Source organism: Dryobates pubescens, chromosome 9 (genome assembly GCF_014839835.1).
Source record: "Dryobates pubescens isolate bDryPub1 chromosome 9, bDryPub1.pri, whole genome shotgun sequence".
Classification (NCBI taxonomy): Eukaryota; Metazoa; Chordata; class Aves; order Piciformes; family Picidae; genus Dryobates; species Dryobates pubescens.
The window spans coordinates 1963087-1982961 of record NC_071620.1 but is presented as its reverse complement, the minus strand read 5'-3'; the positions used below and the strand labels follow the sequence as shown (position 1 = coordinate 1982961).

At 46.4% G+C, this 19875-nt stretch overlaps 1 protein-coding gene across 1 annotated transcript in view; it reads left to right on the top strand.

Annotated features, from left to right (window-relative positions):
• FHOD3 (formin homology 2 domain containing 3) overlaps window positions 1-19875 on the top strand; it is a 474874-nt gene that overhangs the window by 208039 nt on the left and 246960 nt on the right. The window contains exon 5 of the mRNA XM_054163992.1: window positions 5076-5181. Within this exon, the coding sequence (XP_054019967.1) occupies window positions 5076-5181 (106 nt within the window). The remainder of the gene's footprint in view (window positions 1-5075; window positions 5182-19875) is intronic.

The window sequence follows — 19875 nt, the reverse complement described above, 5'->3', positions numbered from 1 at the left end:
TTTTTGTGCTTTGGGTAAAAGTTTTCAACCATCCAGCCTGCAGAAATAGCTGGCTTCAGACAGATTTCTCTTATCAGTATAAACAATTCAGCTTTGCCCATGAAAGCTGCACAGCAGAGAAGCTGAACTCTTGCAAAGTGCCCTTCCCTGAAAAAGACTTGCTCAGTCTCAAGCTTCAGGTAAGATCCCACACACCTGCGTTAGATAACATAGCCAATGGCAGAGAGACAGGAGAATGGGTAGTAAAGAAGGGGATCTTGCTTACATTTCTTACTCTGCTAGTATCACATATAGTCAAGTTCATGGCCCACAAGTTGGAGACCAGGGAGGCAGTCCCTCCCACTGTAACCAGTGACAAGGTGTGTGACTGTCTGAGGAACTTGAAGATACGTAAGTGCTGGGGTCATAAGGAGATGCAGGCCTTAGGGAATTAGCTGATGTGGTTGCCAAGCCACTCTCCATGACATTTGAGAAGTCCTGGCAGTCAGGTGAGGTCCCTGGGGACTGGAAGAAAGCAAACATTACTCCCATTTGTAAAAAGGGAAGACCGTGACTCCACCACCTCCCTGGGCAGCACATCCCAGTGGCTAACTGCTCTCTCTGTGAAGAACTTTCTCCTCACCTCCAGCCTAAACTTCCTCTGGTGCAGCTTGAGACTGTGTCCTCGTGTTCTGGTGCTGGTTGCCTGGGAGAAGAGACCAGTCCCCACCTGGCTACAACCTCCCTTCAGGGAGTTGTAAAGAGCAAGAAGGTCCTCCCTGAGCCTCCTCTTCTCCAGGCTAAACAACCCCAGCTCCCTCAGCCTCTCCTCACAGGGCTGTGCTCAAGGCCTCTCCCCAGCCTTGTTGCCCTTCTCTGGACACATTCAAGAGTCTCAATGTTCTTCTTAAACTGAGGGGCCCAGAACTGGACACTGGACTCAAGGTGTGGCCTAACCAGCCCTGAGTACAGGGGCACAATGACCTCCCTGCTCTGTACAGTCTTTAAGGCTGCAGGAGCTTAGCAAGGAGCTTATAGAGCTTTGCCTGTGTTTTTCTGCTTTTCTCATCAGTGTCTTAACGCCTGCTGATTAAGGGGTCATAAATCTTTGTGATATTAGCAGAGGAGTCCATTTTCATAGCAAATTACAAGCTTTGCCTGCCTCCTTTTAACTGTTATCACACACATGTGGCAGCTACTTGTACATATCATTGTCACACAATGAATGCTCTCTTCCTGGAAACCCGAACCTCTTACCACTTCTGGAAAGTAGCCTTTACTCTTGAGGTCATCTAACTTGGCAAGTTAGCGAGTTAATGGGTCCGAAAAGATTATCCTAGACCAAAATTTATGTAAACATTCTCCCTCCAATGTAGAATGTATGGCTTTGGATGCCTTTCATCTTTTGCTGCACATCCCAGATGTTTGCTTCTTTCCTCTCATCACATATACTGATGGGACTGATAATGTACTGAGTTGAGATTTATGTCTCGAGCATGGCATGTTTGTAGTCTGCTTCATTACACCTTCTTTCTTCTTTTTTTGGGGAAAGAGCTACCTTAAAAGCCTTTTGTTTTTAAATTCACATTGGATTTGTTTTTTTTTTAATTCACGTTGGATTTGTTTATTCAGTGCTTTCTAAAAGCAGGCTGCTTGCTCAACCCCTTCATTTCCTCTGCTGTTCCCCTTCAATATATCTCCTTTCAGTCAAGGATGAATCTATGCTGTAGTGATTTACACCTTCAGCTGCTTTGAAAATGCTTCCAGAAGGCAGAACTCACAATTTGCTCTGGGAAGATCCACATTACAATAAAAAGAGAGGAAACAAAGAAGAGTCACCTACATAAACCAGATCTTTAACATGATTTATTGTGAGAATCAAATCCTAATTTTTCCCCAGGTGATCCTCCAATTCACTGTTTAAAATTGTGGGGAACATCTTAAAGTTAAAAAAATATTTACATTGTCATCTCTCACTAAATGCCAACATCCTCCAATGGATATGTGCTGTTAAATGTTTGCTGGCTTGCTGGTTTGTTTTCTGGGTTTGACCTGAACGTCTCTGAAGCTGAACTACAGTTAATTTCTCTACCATAGGGACTATGCCACTATTCAGTATATTCACCAATAACCTGGATTGAGAGCAGAGAGAGCAGCATCAGCAAGTTTGCTAGTGATACCAAACTGGGAGAGAAGTGGCTGACACACCAGAGGGTTGTGCTGCCATTCAGCAAGACTTAGAATAGAATAGAATAAACCAGGTTGGAAGAGACCTTCAAGATTATCACATCCAACCTATCATCCAACACCACCTAATCAACTAAACCATGCAACCAAGCACCCTATCAAGTCTCCTCCTGAACACCTCCAATGATGGTGACTCCACCACCTCCCCAGGCAGCCCATTCCAATGGCAAATCACTCTCTCTGTATAGAACTTCTTCCTAGCCTCCAGGCTAAACCTCCCCTGGTGCAGCCTGAGACTGTGTCCTCTTGTTCTGGTGCTGGTTGCCTGGGAGAAGAGACCAATCCCCTCCTGTCTACAACCTCCCTTCAGGTAGTTGTAGAGAGCAATAAGGTCACCCCTAGTTCTCTTCTTCTCCAGGCTAAGCAACCCCAGCTCCCTCAGCCTCTCCTCACAGGGCTGTGCTCCAAACCCCTCACCAACTTTGTTGCCCTTGTCTGGACACATTCCAGCAAGTCAACCTCCTTCCTAAACTGAGGGGCCCAGAACTGGACACAGGACTCGAGGTGTGGCCTAACCAGTGCAGAGTACAGGGGCAGAATGACCTCCCTGCTCCTGCTGGCCACACTGTTCCTGATGCAGGCCAGGATGCCATTGGCCCTCTTGGCTGCCTGGGCACACTGCAGGCTCATGTTTAGCCTACCAGAATTAATGAATACTATGTTCAGGAAATGAATAGGATGTTATATTGCAAAACCCAACAGTTTGAAAGGATTGCTGCATGCACTTGTAATACTGAAACTGGAACTGCACTAAGGCGTAGAGATGGCATTCTCATATTGATCCTGACACTTTAAGGCCTTCAAGATCACAGTATCACAGTATCGCCACGGTTGGAAGAGACCAAAGATCATCAAGTCCAACTTGTCACCACAGACCTCATGACTAGACCATGGCACCAAGTGCCATGTCCAATCCCCTCTTGAACACCTCCAGGGACGGTGACTCCACCACCTCCCTGGGCAGCACATTCCAATGATGAATGACTCGCTCAGTGAAGAACTTTCTCCTCACCTCGAGTCTAAACTTCCCCTGTTGCAGCTTGAGACTGTGTCCTCCTGTTCTGGTGCTGGTTGCCTGGGAGAAGAGACCAACCCCTTCCTGGCTACAACCACCTTTCAGGGAGTTGTAGAGGGCAATGAGGTCACCCCTGAGCCTCCTCTTCTCCAGGCTAAACAATCCCAGCTCCCTCAGCCTCTCGTCACAGGGCTGTGCTCAAGGCCTCTCACCAGCTTTGTTGCCCTTCTCTGGACACGTTCAAGTGTCTCAATGTCCTTCTTAAACTGAGGGGCCCAGAACTGGACACAGGACTCAAGGTGTGGCCTAACCAATGCAGAGTACAGGGGCACAATGACTTCCCTGCTCCTGATGGCCACACTAGTCCTAATGCAGCCCAGGATGCCATTGGCCTTCTTGGCCCCCTGGGCACACTGCTGGCTCATGTTTAGGCAGCTGTCAATCAGCACCCCCAGGTCCCTCTCTGTTTGGCAGCTCTCAGCCACTCTGACCCCAGCCTGTAGCTCTGCATGGGGTTGCCGTGGCCAAAGTGCAGCCCCTGGCACTGGGACTTGTTGAATGCCATCCTGTTGGACTCTGCCCATCTGTCCACTCGGTCGAGGTCCCTCTGCAGAACCTTTCCATCCTCTAACTGACCAACATCTGCTCCTAACTTGGTGTCATCTGCAAACTTGCTGATGACTGACTCAACCCCCTCATCCAGATCAGCAATGAAAATGTTAAAGAGGATGGGGCCCAGCACTGATCCCTGGGGCACACCACTAGTGACTGGCCACCAGCTGGCTGTGGCACCATTCACCACCACTCTCTGGGCTCGGCCCTCCAGCCAGTTCCTAACCCAGCACAGAGTGTTGCTGTCCAAGTGTTGCAGTTTGAGCTGGGTGCCCCCCTGGTGTGTTCACTTCCTGTGTCCAGAAGTCCAGCCCAGAGGGATGGACACAGGAAATTGTGTATTTCCTACCATAATTCTTTGCACCACTATAAGATCCAGTGCGGAGTCTAGCACGTTGTCTTTTCTTCCTCCTCTGCCAGCCGGTAACTGGGGGAGATGTCTCCTGGCTTTGGGCCTGGCTAGGCCCAAGGCCACGGGGGGATGGGCAGTCTCAGGCCTGGCCAGCTGAGACTAGCCCAGCAGAGGGAGGGGGAAGAAGGAGCCCTGAGGGTCTCGGGTGTACCCTCAGGTGGGAATGGGATGCCTCTGGGTTTGCTTTGGGATCTCTCTTTGTCACTGCGCTTTGGGTTCTCTGTAACATTCACTGCTTTCTATTTAAACTCTCATCACTTTTGCAATCCGTTTGTCTGAGTGTTTTATTCCTGCCCGTGGTGGGGAGAGAGGGGGCTGCCTCAACCCAGCACACCAAGCCATGAGCTGACAGCTTAGCCAGCAGTTTGCTGTGGGGGACAGTGTCAAAGGCCTTGCTGAAGTCCAGGTAGACCACATCCACAGGCCTTCCCACAGCCACCAGGTTATGTCTCTCCACCAGGCAATGTCATATAAAGATGCCTCTTTATATGGTGAGATGATAATATGATGGAGAATGCCAACCTTTAATGGAGATAATTGCATTCCTATTTTATTGATTTTATGCTTTTGTAGTTTACTTGAGGGTAAAAGCTTGGGGTTTTCTTGCTTTGCATTAATGTATTTAATTCCAATTTTAAAATTCATTATTTGACTTCTGATCTTCTGTATAACACCATTGATACCAACTTTCATATCATCTGAAACATGAAGTCAGTGTTGCAGGCATGCATTTCATGCTTTACATTGTAATAAATCTTGTTTCTTTATCTTTCCCAATTCTAATACCTCTTTTCCTTTCTCCTGTGGCAGGATGACAAAGACTTGGTTCATGAGTTTGTTGTTGCTGAAGGTCTGACTTGCTTAATCAAAGTGGGAGCAGAGGCTGACCAGAATTATCAGAACTACATCTTGAGAGGTAAAGAAAATTCATTCACATGTTTGGGTTTATTTTTGGGTTTTTTTTGCTCTGAAGGTTTCCCAGGTCTGCTGCAACTTTAAGTGTCTTGATATATGCTTCCAGTTTGGTCCCAGTTCTTGCATGTCATACAGGATAATTCAGAGGGGATTGATGCCACTGAGCAGAATGCAGTGGAAGATTCAGATATTGATAGTCTCTCTTTTGTCCAGCTGGCCTTGTGGATTGTGTTGAAAATCTGTAATTGTAAGAAAAGGCATTCTGGAGCTTTCACTGGACAATTGCAAATGTCAGAGGACACAGAGCAGAATAACATCTTGGAGCAGGATTTGTAGCAATGGGGTAAACAGTGACATGGTCGTACCTTAAGGTCTGTTGGCTGGAAACAGCTATTAGCTATCTGATATTTTAAAAGATTAAACAGATAATCAAAGGTTTGCATTCTGCTCTTTGCCCTTTGCACTGGCAAAGGGAGAGAGTCATGTGGAAAAGGTGTGTTACCCCATCAGAAAGCTTATTTCTTGTGTTGTCATCCAAATGAATGCATAAGATTTTCAGCTAATGAGGAAACCCAGGCTGCAGACTGGGAGAGTCCTTGCAGTATTCCAGAGGGTTGTGTGCCAGAGGACAGTCACACCAGGGCCTCTGCTGCTGGGTGATATCAAAGTCAATAGTGCTAATGAATGCATAGTTGTGATGGATTGTTTGTTTGAATGTTCTTAGACTGCCATACATAGCTGCCTTTAAAGGTGTCACTTGGATGTGTTTAGCTGCCAGCACTCAAACTGAGGAGCAAAAACAGAAAAAATGAGGAGAAGGATTTTGTGAGAACCAGAAGGACTAAGTTAGTGAAAGCAAGGATGCAAACAGGAAGTGTGGCTTCATGCAAAGAACTTGGAGATTAGAGTGTACAAATGTTGGGAGTGTGTAAGAAACCAAACCAGTACCATAGACTACACCCCGTGTCAGTAGTTGTACAGTGAAATAGATGTACTTGAGTAGTAGCTCCCAGGCACCCAGCACCAGAACAAGAGGACACAGTCTCAAACTGTGCTGGGGGAAGTTTAGGCTGGAGGTGAGGAGAAAGTTCTTCCCAGAAAGAGGTCTTTTCCAACCTTACTGATTCTATGATTCTATGATGTTCTCAAAAGACTATTAACCACAGTGAAGCTGGACAAGGACACAGAAACCAATGAAAGAAAAAGGAGTTTTTCTTTACAGCAGAAAGAAGTTTCTGCAAGGAAACTGACCATAGATTATCTCAGAAAATTCAGATTAGAAGCAAAGTGAAGGTGCTCTATGGGACACTCTGGCCTTCAGCTTAGGGATTTACTCCTTTGTTAGCTCAGCAGTTGTGTGGCATGGCAGGATGATACCTTTGCCCTTTAGCTGGATTTTGGAACCACATATTGAAAATTCAAAAGAAGGAAGCCTGATAGGTGTTTACACTACCTGAGTGTCAGAGTGGAATCACACAGGATGGTTTGAGTTGGAAGGGACCTTAGAGATCATCCAGTTCCAAACCCCCTGCCATGGCCAGTCTTACATAATCCAAACACTGGACAGATCTGCAGCTCTTCTGCTGCAATGGCAGGTAAGGGCCCACAGCACTGCATCTCACAGTTGACATCTGAGTGATCCCACCACAGTATTGCATGGTCCTTCGTCTTGCTGAGATCTCATTTGACATTCACTGGATTGAGAAGAATTAAAATCCCCCTCCTTCCAGACTGATTGGGTTGGGGTTTTTTCCATTTTCTTTCTTTTTGGTTTTTTTCTTCCTTTTTTTTTTGTTTTGCTTCAAACAGGAATAAAATGTGATGTGTGTCACTGGAATATAACATAATGCATCAGAACTCAGGAAGATCACAGTGGTCACCCCTGGCCACCTCTCTGAAAGACAATAAAAAGCATTTTTACAAATATATTAACACTAAAAAGAAGGGCAAGAAGAACCTGCACTCCTTATTGGACCTGGAGGGGAACACTGTGTCTGAAGACGAGGAAAAGGCTGAGGTCCTGAATGCCTTCTTTGCCTCAATGTTTAACAGCAAGGCAGGAGTTCAGGATGACTGGCCTCCTGAGCTGAGCAATGGGGTCGGGGAGCAGTGTGATGCCCTGGAAATCCATGAGGAATTAGTTGGGGACCTGCTGAGCCACTTGGACACTCATAAGTCCATGGGACCGGATGGGATCCATCCTAGGGTGCTGAGAGAGCTGGCAGATGAGCTGCCAAGCCGCTCTCCATCATTTTCCTCCAGTCCTGGCTCACTGGAGAGGTCCCAGATGACTGAAACTGGCCAGTGTGGTCCCCATCCACAAGAAGGGACGGATGGAGGAACCTGGAAACTCCAGGCCTGGCAGCCTGACCTCAGTGCCAGGGAAAGTGATGGAGCAGATTATCCTGGAGGCAATAACTGCGCACCTGAAGGATGGCCAAGGGCTCAGGTCCAGCCAACATGGATTTAGGAAGGGCAGGTCCTGCCTCTCCAACCTGATCTCCTTCTATGATCAGGTGACCCGTCTGGTGGACGTGGGCAGGCTGTGGATGTGGTCTACCTGGATTTCAGCAAGGCCTTTGACACCGTCCCCCGCAGCAAACTGCTGGCTAAGCTGTCAGCTCATGGCTTGGACAGCAACACTCTGTGCTGGGTTAGGAACTGGCTGGAGGCTGAGCCCAGAGAGTGGTGGTGAACGGTGTCACATCTAGCTGGCAGCCAGGCACCAGTGGCGTCCCCCAGGGATCAGTGCTGGGCCCCATCCTCTTTAGCATCTTCATTGATGATCTGGATGAGGGCATTGAGTCAGTCATCAGCAAGTTTGCAGATGACACCAAGCTGGGAGCAGATGTTGGTCAGTTAGAGGGTAGAAAGGCTCTTCAGAGGGACCTCGACTGACTGGACAGATGGGCAGAGGCCAACAGGATGGCATTCAACAAGTCCAAGTGCTGGGTGCTGCACTTTGGCCACGGCAACCCCATGCAGAGCTACAGGCTGGGGTCAGAGTGTCTGGAGAGCTGCCAAAGAGAGAGGGACCTGAGGGTGCTCATTGACAGCCACCTAAACATGAGCCAGCAGTGTGTCCAGGTGGCCAAGAAGGCCAATGGCATCCTGGGCTGCATTAGGAATAGTGTGGCCAGCAGGAGCAGGGAAGTCATTTTGCCCCTGGACTCTGCATTGGTTAGGCCACACCTTGAGTCCTGTGTCCAGTTCTGGGCCCCTCAGTTTAAGAAGGACATTGAGACACTTGAATGTGTCCAGAGAAGGGCAACAAGGCTGGGGAGAGGCCTTGAGCACAGCCCTATGAGGAGAGGCTGAGGGAGCTGGGGTTGTTTAGCCTGGAGAAGAGGAGGCTCAGGGGAGACCTCATTGCCCTCTACAACTACCTGAAAGGTGGTTGTAGCCAGGAAGGGGTTGGTCTCTTCTCCCAGGCAACCAGCACCAGAACAAGAGGACACAGTCTCAAGCTGCGCCAGGGGAAGTTTAGGCTGGAGGTGAGGAGAAAGTTCTTCACTGAGCGAGTCATTCGTCATTGGAATGTGCTGCCCAGGGAGGTGGTGGAGTCACCGTCCCTGGAGGTGTTCAAGAGGGGATTGGATGTGGCACTTGGTGCCATGGTCTAGTCATGAGTTCTGTGGTGACAGGTTGGACTCGATGATCTTTGAGGTGTCTTCCAACCTTAGTGATACTGTGAGACTGTGATACTGTGTGATGATTTTAGGGATTGGTACCTTCTGAAACCAGGTCTTTTTCACCTCTTTGCTGGTGCTTGAAGGTGAAGTTTCTGTTTGGGTAGGTTATTGTAGGATCTGCATGATGTGGGGTTTATTTCAGAAACTAATTGGTCTTGATTGCCTTTCAGGAAGTTCAGAGCTTGTTACAACCCAGGATTATGTCAGCTGGTTTGTAGTTCCAGGATCCAGCATGTACTCTCTGGAAAGAGCTGTGTGTGCAATGAGATAAAGATAGGTTCGGAAGCAGAGTGTAGCCAAACAATCTTATCCAAACACATTGGGGAGAGTGTTGAAAAGAAACACTAAATATGTCATGTAAGAGTGTCTCTGGTATATTATCTTTGGAAGACCTCAGTGATTGTTTGGATGTGTGTGTGTGTGTGTGTGACAGTCATGTGTATTATTGCTCTGCTTCATTTTACTAAACATGGAGTACTGGTAAATTGATGAGTAAGTTCTACAGCAAGTGCCTCATACATCCATGCAGAATTACCCAGTCAGTAGTTAGGACTGAGGTGGTTCTGCAAACTTCAAACCCACAGCTCAGTTATGGAAATTAAAAAAAAAAAAAAGGAAAAAAAGCAAAGTCATCTTTGTCTTGGTTTTTTGTACCTTACTGCTGTGGTGCCCATCGGAACGGGCTGCCTGGGGAGGTGGTGGAGTCACCATCACTGGAGGTGTTCAGGAGGAGACTTGATGGGGTGCTTGGTGCCGTGGGTTAGTTGTTTAGGTGGGTTGGATTGGTTGATGGGTTGGACACGATGATCTTGAAGGTCTCTTCCAACCTGGTTTGTTCCATTGTTCTATTGTTCTGCAGATCCTTTTGGAGTGGAATTCACTAATCTGAGTCATAAAGTGATGGGGTTTGTCACTCTGGTTGTGTTCCTCTAGCATATCCAGTGGAATTCCCCTTGTGAACCCAATCCATCTTGCAGGGCTCATGACAGGAAATGGCAGCCTTAGGCAAGGGCAGCCACTGCAATGGCTTTCCAGGGCTCACCCATGCAGGGCTGAAGGACGTTGAGACTCTTGAACATGTCCAGAGAAGGGCAACGAGGCTGGGGAGAGGCCTTGAGCACAAGCCCTATGAGGAGAGGCTGAGGGAGCTGGGATTGTTTAGCCTGGAGAAGAGGAGGCTCAGGGGAGACCTCATTGCTCTCTACAACTCCCTGAAGGGAGGTTGTAGCCAAGTGGGGGTTGGTCTCTTCTCCCAGGCACCCAACACCAGAACAAGAGGACAGAGTCTCAAGCTGCACCAGGGGAAGTTAGGCTTGAGGTGAGGAGAAAGTTCTTCCCAGAAAGAGCTGTTGGCCATTGGGATGTGCTGCCCAGGGAGGTGGTGGAGTCCCCATCCATGCAGGCGTTCAAGATGGGATTGATCGTGGCACTTGGTGCCGTGGTTTGGTAGTCATGAGGTGTTGGGTGACAGGTTGGACTTGATGATCTTTGAGGACTTTTACAACCCTATTGATTCTATAATTCCATGATCTTGCCCAAGGGATTTCTGAGTATTTGTGTGGTAATTTTAGGCTATGCCTTTAAAATTTTTGTGCACATCTTGAGCAGAAAAGTAGTAAAATGGAAATAAATTGCTATGGGGTGTGAAAAGGAAAGTAAAGATAATTCTGAACAGTTTCATTGGAGAGATATCTACCATAAGACTGCTTGTACCAAAACAAATCCTGCTTCTGGTATCTTCTCTTCTTGCTTCAGTGCTCTGAAGAGATACTGACCTGCTTCTGCTTAACCTTGGCTGCATTGTTTTGGTTAAGTCTAACAGCAACTTTCTCTGCTCCTTTCTCCTCTTTGTCTAGATCTGGGTAGGCAGGGAAGAAGAACCTAGTACCTTCCCCCGGTCTCTGACCAGGGAGGTTCTTGTGCTGTTGGTTAATTGTAAATAGCTGTAAATATTTTAACTCCTGTATATTTTGTACATACTCACTGCATTCCATTGCAGAGTGTAGTTTTGCCTGTAAATACAGCTTCCATTTGCTTCCCACTGAGCTGGTCTGGCAAAGTTAATTTTGGGGGGTGGAATTCCAACCCACCAAAACTTGTTTGCCTGGACTCCTCAAGAAATAGCTTCATACCTAGTAGGGCAAATAGACTGGAAGTGCATGTATATATGTGTAGGTAGTTCAGTGAGTTCCCAGGTTATTTGTTGAGGACATTACTTTCACTTTCACAAAGTTCTGCATTCTTTTACTCTAATGTCACCTGGTTGTGAATTTCTGCTTAGTGGTTTAGACTTGGTTCAAAGCCAGACCAAGCTGCCAAAAAGATGACTAAATATGTTGCAAAACTTTCAGTTACTTTAAGTGGAGTGTGACTTTTACATGCAGCACTGACAAATCCAGACAGTGTTGTCAGGTGCTCAGGAGAGACTGCTGAAATCCGCTGTGGTCCCCTGAACTAGGGTTGTTCCCAAACTGTTCCCTTGTGTCAGTGTCAATCCTAAACCAGCAGTAACCAGGGCTTCTCTCCAGAGTTACCAGGTTGAAAGACTAGTTTAGAAATTGTTCTGCAGCCTAAATTTATTCTTAGATATTTGGTTTATGTTTTTATTCATATCTAAAGACAGGTTTTGAGGGATAATTTTTACCCTCATAGAAAGAGTCTTTCTTTCCATTCCCCACTTCCTTTTTTCCCCTCTTTGGTGATGAGTATACACCAGGATGATGAACTTCATTCATAGCGCTGAAGTTAAAAGCTTCCATCCCTGTTGCAAGATCACAGCATGGTGGAACTCCCCCAAGTATTAAAAAATAGATGGAAATGAGTGGAAGATAGATGAAAGTGTCCACAGCTGAGTGGGATTATTATAAATCTTACTGTAATGTTGAATGTGTGCTTGATGTAATTTTGAGATCTTCTGTTCCTGGCGTGGAACGAGAAGACAACTCATTAAGTGCTGTGGCTGCACACAGGCTAATTAAATAATTGATTGAATTATGACAGTCTCTGTGGTTCTTTGTTAACTTGTTCAGTGCTGTTGGGACAGAAAGAATCGTAGAATCATGGAATTGTCAGGGTTGGAAGGGACCTCAAGGATCAGCCAGTTCCAACCCCCCTGCCGTGGACAGGGACACCTCACACTACAGCAGGTTGCTCACAGCCACATCCAGCCTGGCTGCAAACACCTCCAGGCATGAGGCAGCCACCACCTCCCTGGGCAACCTGTGCCAGTCTCTCACCACCCTCATGGGGAAGAACTTCTTCCTAACATCCAATCTGAATCTACCCATTTCTAGTTTTGTTCCACTCCCCCCAGTCCTATCACTCCCTGACACCCTCAAAAGTGCCCCCCCAGCTTTCTTGTAGCCCCCTGCAGATACTGGAAGGCCACAATTAGGTCTTGTCGGAGCCTTGTCTTCTCCAGACTGCACAACCCCAACTCCCTCAGTCTGTCCTCACAGCAGAGCAGCTCCAGCCCTCTGCTCATCCTCATGGCCCTTCTCTGGACATGTTCCAGCACCTTCAGATCCTTCCTGTACTAGGGGCTGCAGAATTGGACAGAGTGCTCTAGGTGGAGTCTCACCAGAACAGAGAGGGAGAATCACCTCCCTCGCCCTGCTGGCTATGCCTCTCTTGCTGCAGCCCAGGAAAAGCAGCTTCTGTAGACCAAGGCTTAATTATTTTTAAAGTATACTGAATATGTAAGATGTGAGGATGAGTCTGGTGGCATCATGAGGGTGTTCAAGAGGGCATTGGATGAGGCACTTGGTGCCGTGGTCTAGTAGTCATGAGGTGTTGGGTGACAGCTTGGACTTGATGATCTTTGAGGTCTTTTTCAACCTTATTGATTCTAGGATTCTATGATTCTAAGATGTGAGAAGCTCTGCCTGGTAGGATCCTATCCTGTCTGTTCCTCACATCCAGTGTGGAGGCTGTCAAAAGGTTACCCAGTGTCTTTGGCAGAGCGTATTTGTATATTTGGATCCCTAATTGCCTGCTTATGGATTCAAACCAGTATTTAGAGGCATCCATAATTAGGTGAAACCTAGCATTTGTTCATGTGGTCTGAAAGCACAATCCAGCGGTGTGGGCTGAGCAGGGAAATGTCATGGCTGGAGCTGAAACAGCACTGGACTGAGGACAGAGTGAATTTACTCCAAAAGAGTAACAAATTACTACTTCCTGGGTCTACCCTCTGGGATAGACTGTGCAGCCCCTGGGACACTCTGTCTTCTGGAGGAATTCAGCTCTATGCTGGGACACTTAGGCCTTAACCTGTAACAGCAAAGGTCTTGCCCTTGCTGTAGGATAAAATTTTGAAGAGCTAAGGGGACAATGGGTGATCAGCCTGTGCTCATTCCAGACCACCTTGAATCAAATCCAGCTTCTTGATTCAGCTCTCTGGTTTAGTGAGAACTGTGTACTTACAGGAGGAATAAGGATTTAGGCTGAATGTCTGGACGAGAGATGTTTTTAATTCTGGCTGGGATTTTTTGGGGGCTGTTTTTATTTTTATTTTCTATTTTGAGAAGTAGAAATAAAGGAAAACAATGCTTGGCAAGAGCCTAACAGTTATGATCAACTCTTAAATCACTTGGTTTCTTAAACCATTGAATTCACATATGAAAAATAATTCCCAGGAACAGTCTGACCTTTGCTACATGTTTAAATTATGCAGAGATCCACTAAAGTCATTCCCTTTAAGCCTGGTATCTGCAGTGTGTGCAGTTGTGAATGGCCAGTGGCAGAGAAGTTCCCAAGAGAAGCAGCAGCTTACTGAAGTCCAGCACTGAGGAACTGAGTCTGAAATTCTTCAATCCTTCTCTGGGACATGGAGCTGGGGGAGCCTATTGATTCTTCCCCTTTCCAGCTGCTTAATGGAAACCAAACTTCGCAGAGAGACAGATGGAGAGAAAGGATGTAGTTGTATCTAGGTAGTTTCTTCTACTTCCTGCTGCTGCAAGATAATTCTGTGTCTGTATTTTGTATGTGCTTTAATCAGTATAGTGTAGCTGATAACAACAAGAAGTGGAAATAAATCCCTGCAAGAGCTCCAGGTTGCAAAGCATAAAGTGATTGTGCTGTTGGAATTAGGAGACGCTGAGCTTTTTGACAAGGTCAAATATGTGCAGGAGCCACCAGAGCGAGTTAGAATCGCTGCTGAATGCCCAGGCAGAGGTTCAAGTTTTCTAAAGTAACAAGCAGACAGCTCAGTCACAGATGTTTTAGGCCTATTTATAAAGCCAGAGGCATGTGATCCCACCTGCAGCCAACTTGAGAAGGAAGGGCTGTGCTGCATATTCTGGGAAATCAGATTAAATTCCTGACGTGACTCAGTGCTGTATGGTAAAACACCATCTGGTTACTGTCTGTCACCAATGCACTCTGTGCCCCAAGATGTCAAGGAGCTGCAGGAAGTCAAAGGTGAGGATGAGGTTTTGCAAGCAGGCGGTGGAAGGTGCTGCTGATAACCCTTTCATACTGAAAGCCAGACAGAAAGTTATCAGTGAGCCAGTGGAATTTCTCCATGATGCCAACTGCTACTAGGAATGCTTGGGTTTTCTAAGCATGCTGTCTGCAACAGAGGGATGATCCATTTCCAGGAACTGGCTGGCATTTTTGTTATCAAAAAGGGCATGAATGCTTCCAGTGCTCTTGAGTTTTCCTCTGTCACCTTGATAGATTATGTGGCTTTGGCCTTTTGTGTTAAAGGTTAGGTATTACAAAGCTTTTCACATGGGGAAGCACATTTTTCTGCAGTAAATGTATGTGAAGGAATGTATCTTTAGAGTTTGAGTGAATATCAAAGGACTAGAAGTTGGGTCTGTGTGAAGCTATCTCTGTCCTGAATAGACGTGTCTTGCTGGGCTGGTACCGCAGCGGTAAAACAGATGGTACTAATGGAAGTTTGGTAGTGAAAATGGAGCTAATAATATGGATCATGCATTATTCCTGTTGTAGTGTGAACTGCAGAACTGTTTAAAATTTTCCAGATGTAAAAAAAGCATCTCCCAGCCCCAGGTAAATAGAACCAGGCAGCCAATATGAAAACCTTGCTGCCTTTCTTGTCTTAACCTTCACTATGCAAATATCACTGTGTGAGTGTGAATCACGTATCACTGCATATTCAAGTTGACTTCTTATGTGCAGTCATAGAATAGAATAGAATAGAATAGAATAGAATAGAATAGAATAGAATAGAATAGAATCAATAAGGTTGTAAAAGACCTCAAAGATCATCAAGTCCAACCTGTCACTCAAGACCACATGACTACTAAACCATGCTCCAAATGCCATGTGCAATCCCCTCTTGAACACCCCCAGGGACAGTGACTCCACCACCTCCCTGGGCAGCATATTCCAATGACCAACTCTTTCTGGGAAGAACTTTCTCCTCACCTCTAGCCTAAGCCTCCCCTGGGGCAGCTTGAGAATGTGTCCTCTTGTTCTGGTGCTGGTTGCCTGGGAGAAGAGACCAACCCCCACCTGGCTACAACCTCCCTTCAGGCTACGTAGAGAGCAAGGTCTCCCCTGAGCCTCCTCTTCTCCAGGCTAAGCAACCCCAGCTCCCTCGTCTTTCCTCACAGGGCTGTGCTCCAGACCCCTCCCCAGCTTTGTTGCCCTTCTCTGGACATGTCAAGTGTCTCAATGTCTGGGGCCCAGAACTGAACACAGGACTCCAGGTGTGACCTAACCAGGGCTGAGTACAGGGCAGAAGGACTTCCCTGCTCCTGCTGGGCACACTATTTCTGATGCTGGCCAGGATGCCATTGGCCTTCTTGGCCACCTGGGCACCCTGCTGGCTCATGTTGAGTGGGCTGTCAATCACTACTCCCAGGTCCCTTTCTGCCTGGCTGCTCTGCAGCCACTCTGACCCCAGCCTGTATCACTGCATGGGGTTGTTGTGGCCAAAGTGCAGCACCTGGCACTTGGACTTGTTGAATGCCATCATTTGGACTCTGCCCATCTGTCCAGCCTGGGAAGGTCCCTCTGCAGAGCCCTTCTACCCTCTTAAGAGATCAACACCTGCTCCTTTAAAAATCCTTAAAAGTCCTTTAAAGTTGTGTAAACTGATCTTGAAGTAGCTGTAGTAATATCCTCCTAGTCCCATGAACTACACAGTCCCACAAAGCCATGCCAAGAGGTGGCAGCTCCACCTGGAGGTTGTTAAGCCCATGTAGTATGCAGCAGCTCCACACAGAGACACAACCTAGGTTCCCCATCACCACTATCAAAAACCCCCAAACCAAAACCAATGAAAGAAACCACAGCCCTGTTAACAAGTTAGTAGCAAATTAATGTGTGTGTGCTAGTAAGGCCTGTTAACGAGCAGCGCTGCTGAGCTTAGGTATGACCTTGCTGTGGTGCAGCCGGGCCCTCTCCTGTGGAGAAATGTGCTACACTGACAGCTTTCCATCACTGAGCTCTGTAGCTTGCAGCAAAAGTAACAGTCTCAGAAAAATCAGACCTATACCTCAGTACCTCTTCCTGCTGCATGTGTGCAAAAACCTCAAGGTGTACCTCTTTTCATGTCTTGAAAAGCCATGGAAGGGAAAATGATGAACTTTCATGATTCATGAACTTTTTAGAAATAGTGAGGTCACAGTGTTCTTCAGTGCACCAGAATCCTAGACTCAAAGAATGGTTTGGGCTGGAAGGGACCTTAAAGGTCATCCAGTTCCATGGCCACTGCTATGAGCATGGACACCTTCCACTAGACCAGGTTGCTCAAGGCCTTGTCTAACCTTGAACACCTCAAGGGAGGGGGCATCCACTGTCTCCCTGGGCAACCTGTTCCAGTGTGTCACCACCATTAATGTAAAGAATTTCTTTCTAATATGCAGTATAACCCTACCCTCCTCAAGCTTAAACCCATTCCCTCCTGTCCTACCACAATAAGCCCTTTGTAAAAAGTCCATTCCTAGCTTTCTTGTAGGTACTTCAGGTACTGGAAAGCTGCTATGAGGTCTCTCCAGACCCTTCTCTTCTCCAGGCTGAACAACCCCAAGACTCTCAGCCTGTCCCCACAGGGGAGGCTCTCCAGCCCTCTGGTCATCTTGCTGGCCCTCCTTTGGATCTACTCCATCAGTTCAATGTCCTTCTTGTGCAGGGAGTAAAAAGGGCACATTATACTAGCTTCTCCATGATTAATAGTATAAACTCTGACCCTCCTTGGCCCAGTAGCTGAATGCTCTTTCAGTTCTGCAAATCTCTCTTTAAGACTAAACGCATTGTTTACTTGTGGAAGGAAAATTGGGTGAACTTGGCCTAAAAAGAGCAAAAACATCCTCCATGCTTTCCTCTTTATGCTTTTAGCATTTCCTTTTTCCATTCCTCAGCTGCATATTTTAAAATTACATTTACTAGACCTGTCCTTTGCATGCATTCTGTTGAGTTTCCTACCAAACACAGCCCCAAGAATTCCCTTTGTTTGTGGAGCAAACACTGCCCTCTCATTCCTCCTTTCCTCTCCTCCTTCTTCCTTCTTCCCTTTACTCTGGATGTGATTCTGATCCATGATCCATCTGGAAGCAGATCCAGATGGTCCTCATACAGCCTTCAGTACAAGTCCTCCCAGTCTGGGATGGGAATTGGCACTGAAGTGTATCCGAGTTCAAAAGTTTAACCACCCTGTGGTAATTTACGCATCTACAAATCAAATGAGCTCTGCCTTGCTCTATGTGTTACAAGAAGTGACCTTTTGTGTTTGGACTGCTCCTGAGGAGGATATAGGGTTCTCATGGTCTACATGGAATTGAGCAATAACACCACCATAAAATTATGGATTTCCCTTGTTTTTAAAGCTGACAGAGGCTGGGAGGCATTGAGTTGCTTTCAGTCTCCAAAACAAATGAATCTTAAGGTTTTGTGTAATTTCTGTTTTATGCTTTCTGAAATTCCCATGAAATGTGGCACCTCAGGCTATGCTGACCTTGTGTAAAATGGAGAAGTGAACCATGAAAAATGCACATCCTTACCTAGTAAGCAAGGAGTAAGTACTTGGGAAGTTATCCCAGGGGCCTTTAAAGCCGTTGTGGATGTTATATGACCTAAGTACTCAAGCTGTATGAATGAGCCTTGAAAACAATGTACTGATTCCAACTGGTAGGAACATATTAAAAGAGTAATTCTGCCTTTTTTTTAAAGTAATATTTTAGCCTGAAAGTATCAAAACCTTATACATTAGAGAAGGAGAAAATGTGCATAAAATAAAAGCTCCTAAACGATAACAGCCATGAGCACTTGCACAAACTACACAGCTGCATGCAGTTTCACTGTGAGTTACTTGTACTGAATATGTCCACATAAAACATGGTAAAGTATGGTTGGGAAATAGAATAGAATAGAATAGACCAGGTTGGAAAAGACCTCAGAGATCATCAAGTCCAACCTATCACCCAACACCTCATGACTACTAAACCATGGCTCCAAGTGCCACATCCAGTCCTTTTTGAACACCACCAAGGATGACTCCACCACCGCCCTGGGCAGCACATTCCAATGGCCAATCTCTCTTGCTGGGAAGAACTTTCTCCTCACCTCCAGCCTAAACTTCCCCTGGCACAGCTTGAGACTGTGTCCTCTTGTTCTGTTGGTGGTTACCTGGGAGAACATACCAACCCCCACCTGGCTACAGCCTCCTTTCAGGTAGTTGTAGAGAGCAATAAGGTCTCCCCTCCTGAAGAGCCTCCTCTTCTCCAGGCTAAGCAACCCCAGCTCCCTCAGTCTCTCCTCACAGGGCTGTGGTCCAGACCCCTCCCCAGCTTTGGTGCCCTTCTCAAATAGTGTTTGATTATTGCCATTTCAAGATTAGAAACTACCAGAGCTATTGGTGATGGTTATTGATAGGCTGCCAAACAGCCTCCATCCTGACAGAGAAACATGGAAAATTGAATGTTTGATAGGAGGAGGGGAGGAGGTAAAGGAAAATGTGTGGGATAATTAGAAATGGCTGACTGTTACTCCATGAAGGTGATTGCTGTCTGACATAAGGAGACTTCAAAAATAAGCTTCTTCCCATGTCTTTAGAGTTAATTTCCATGTTCAGATATGTTTGAGTTATTTGAAGTCATTTTAACCCTGACTGTCTGTGAATGCGTTTCTATTGATTGTGTTCTCGTAGGGGCAGCTAAAAATGGGAGCAGTGGACTTCAAATTCTTCAAATGCTTCTTTTCATTGCTGTGAGGCAGGGCTGTAAGCCTCTGAATGAAAATACTACAAAAATACATAGATGATTCAAGAATCTGAAGGCTAAGACCCACATGTATAGGCACACTATTAACTACTAGCCTGTCATCAAAGCTGTGCTCATACGTGTATCTCTATACAATAGTCATAGTCTGATGTGTTGGCATCCTCCCACTCCTTATGTCTAAGTGAAGGTTGTTGGTGGGTGTGTGCATAGGGGCTGAGCAGACCTGGAGAGGCAGCAAAGCTGAGGTGCTGTGGAAAGGCAAACAGGTTGTTTTGTCTTCCCTCTGCAAGCCAGAGGCAGAAGAGTTGTGCTTGGGGGTTGCTGCCTGCTAGCGTAGGGGAAGCACAGCTTTATCCTCTTCCTCCATTTTAGACAAAAATGGGGATTGGTAAACTGAATTTCTTACCTGTGACACAATTTCTCACTGTATTTCCAAATTTCCAGAAGAATTTCCCCCACCCTGTTTTAAGTGTAGTAGGTATTTCCAGCTTTTTCTATTTAAACTCCTGAAGCTAAATCTTGTACTGTCAAGCCAGGAGAGGAAGCTGTGCCCAGCTCCTGCCCCCAGCAGTGCAGCAGAACTGGATTGCAGGAGGTGCTAAAAAGGCACTACCTCTGTTGTATAGAATGGGGGTTTCAGTCACCACTTCACCTGACCCTTTTTTCCCAGGGATTTTGGTGAAGAGAGTTTACTGATGCAGGTGTCATGCAAAATAAGTAATTTTCCCCCTTGCTTTTTAAAGGAAAAAATAAAAAAAGGAAATAGTCTTCCTTCTTTCAACCTTTGGTCTCTCCCCAACACACTCCTGG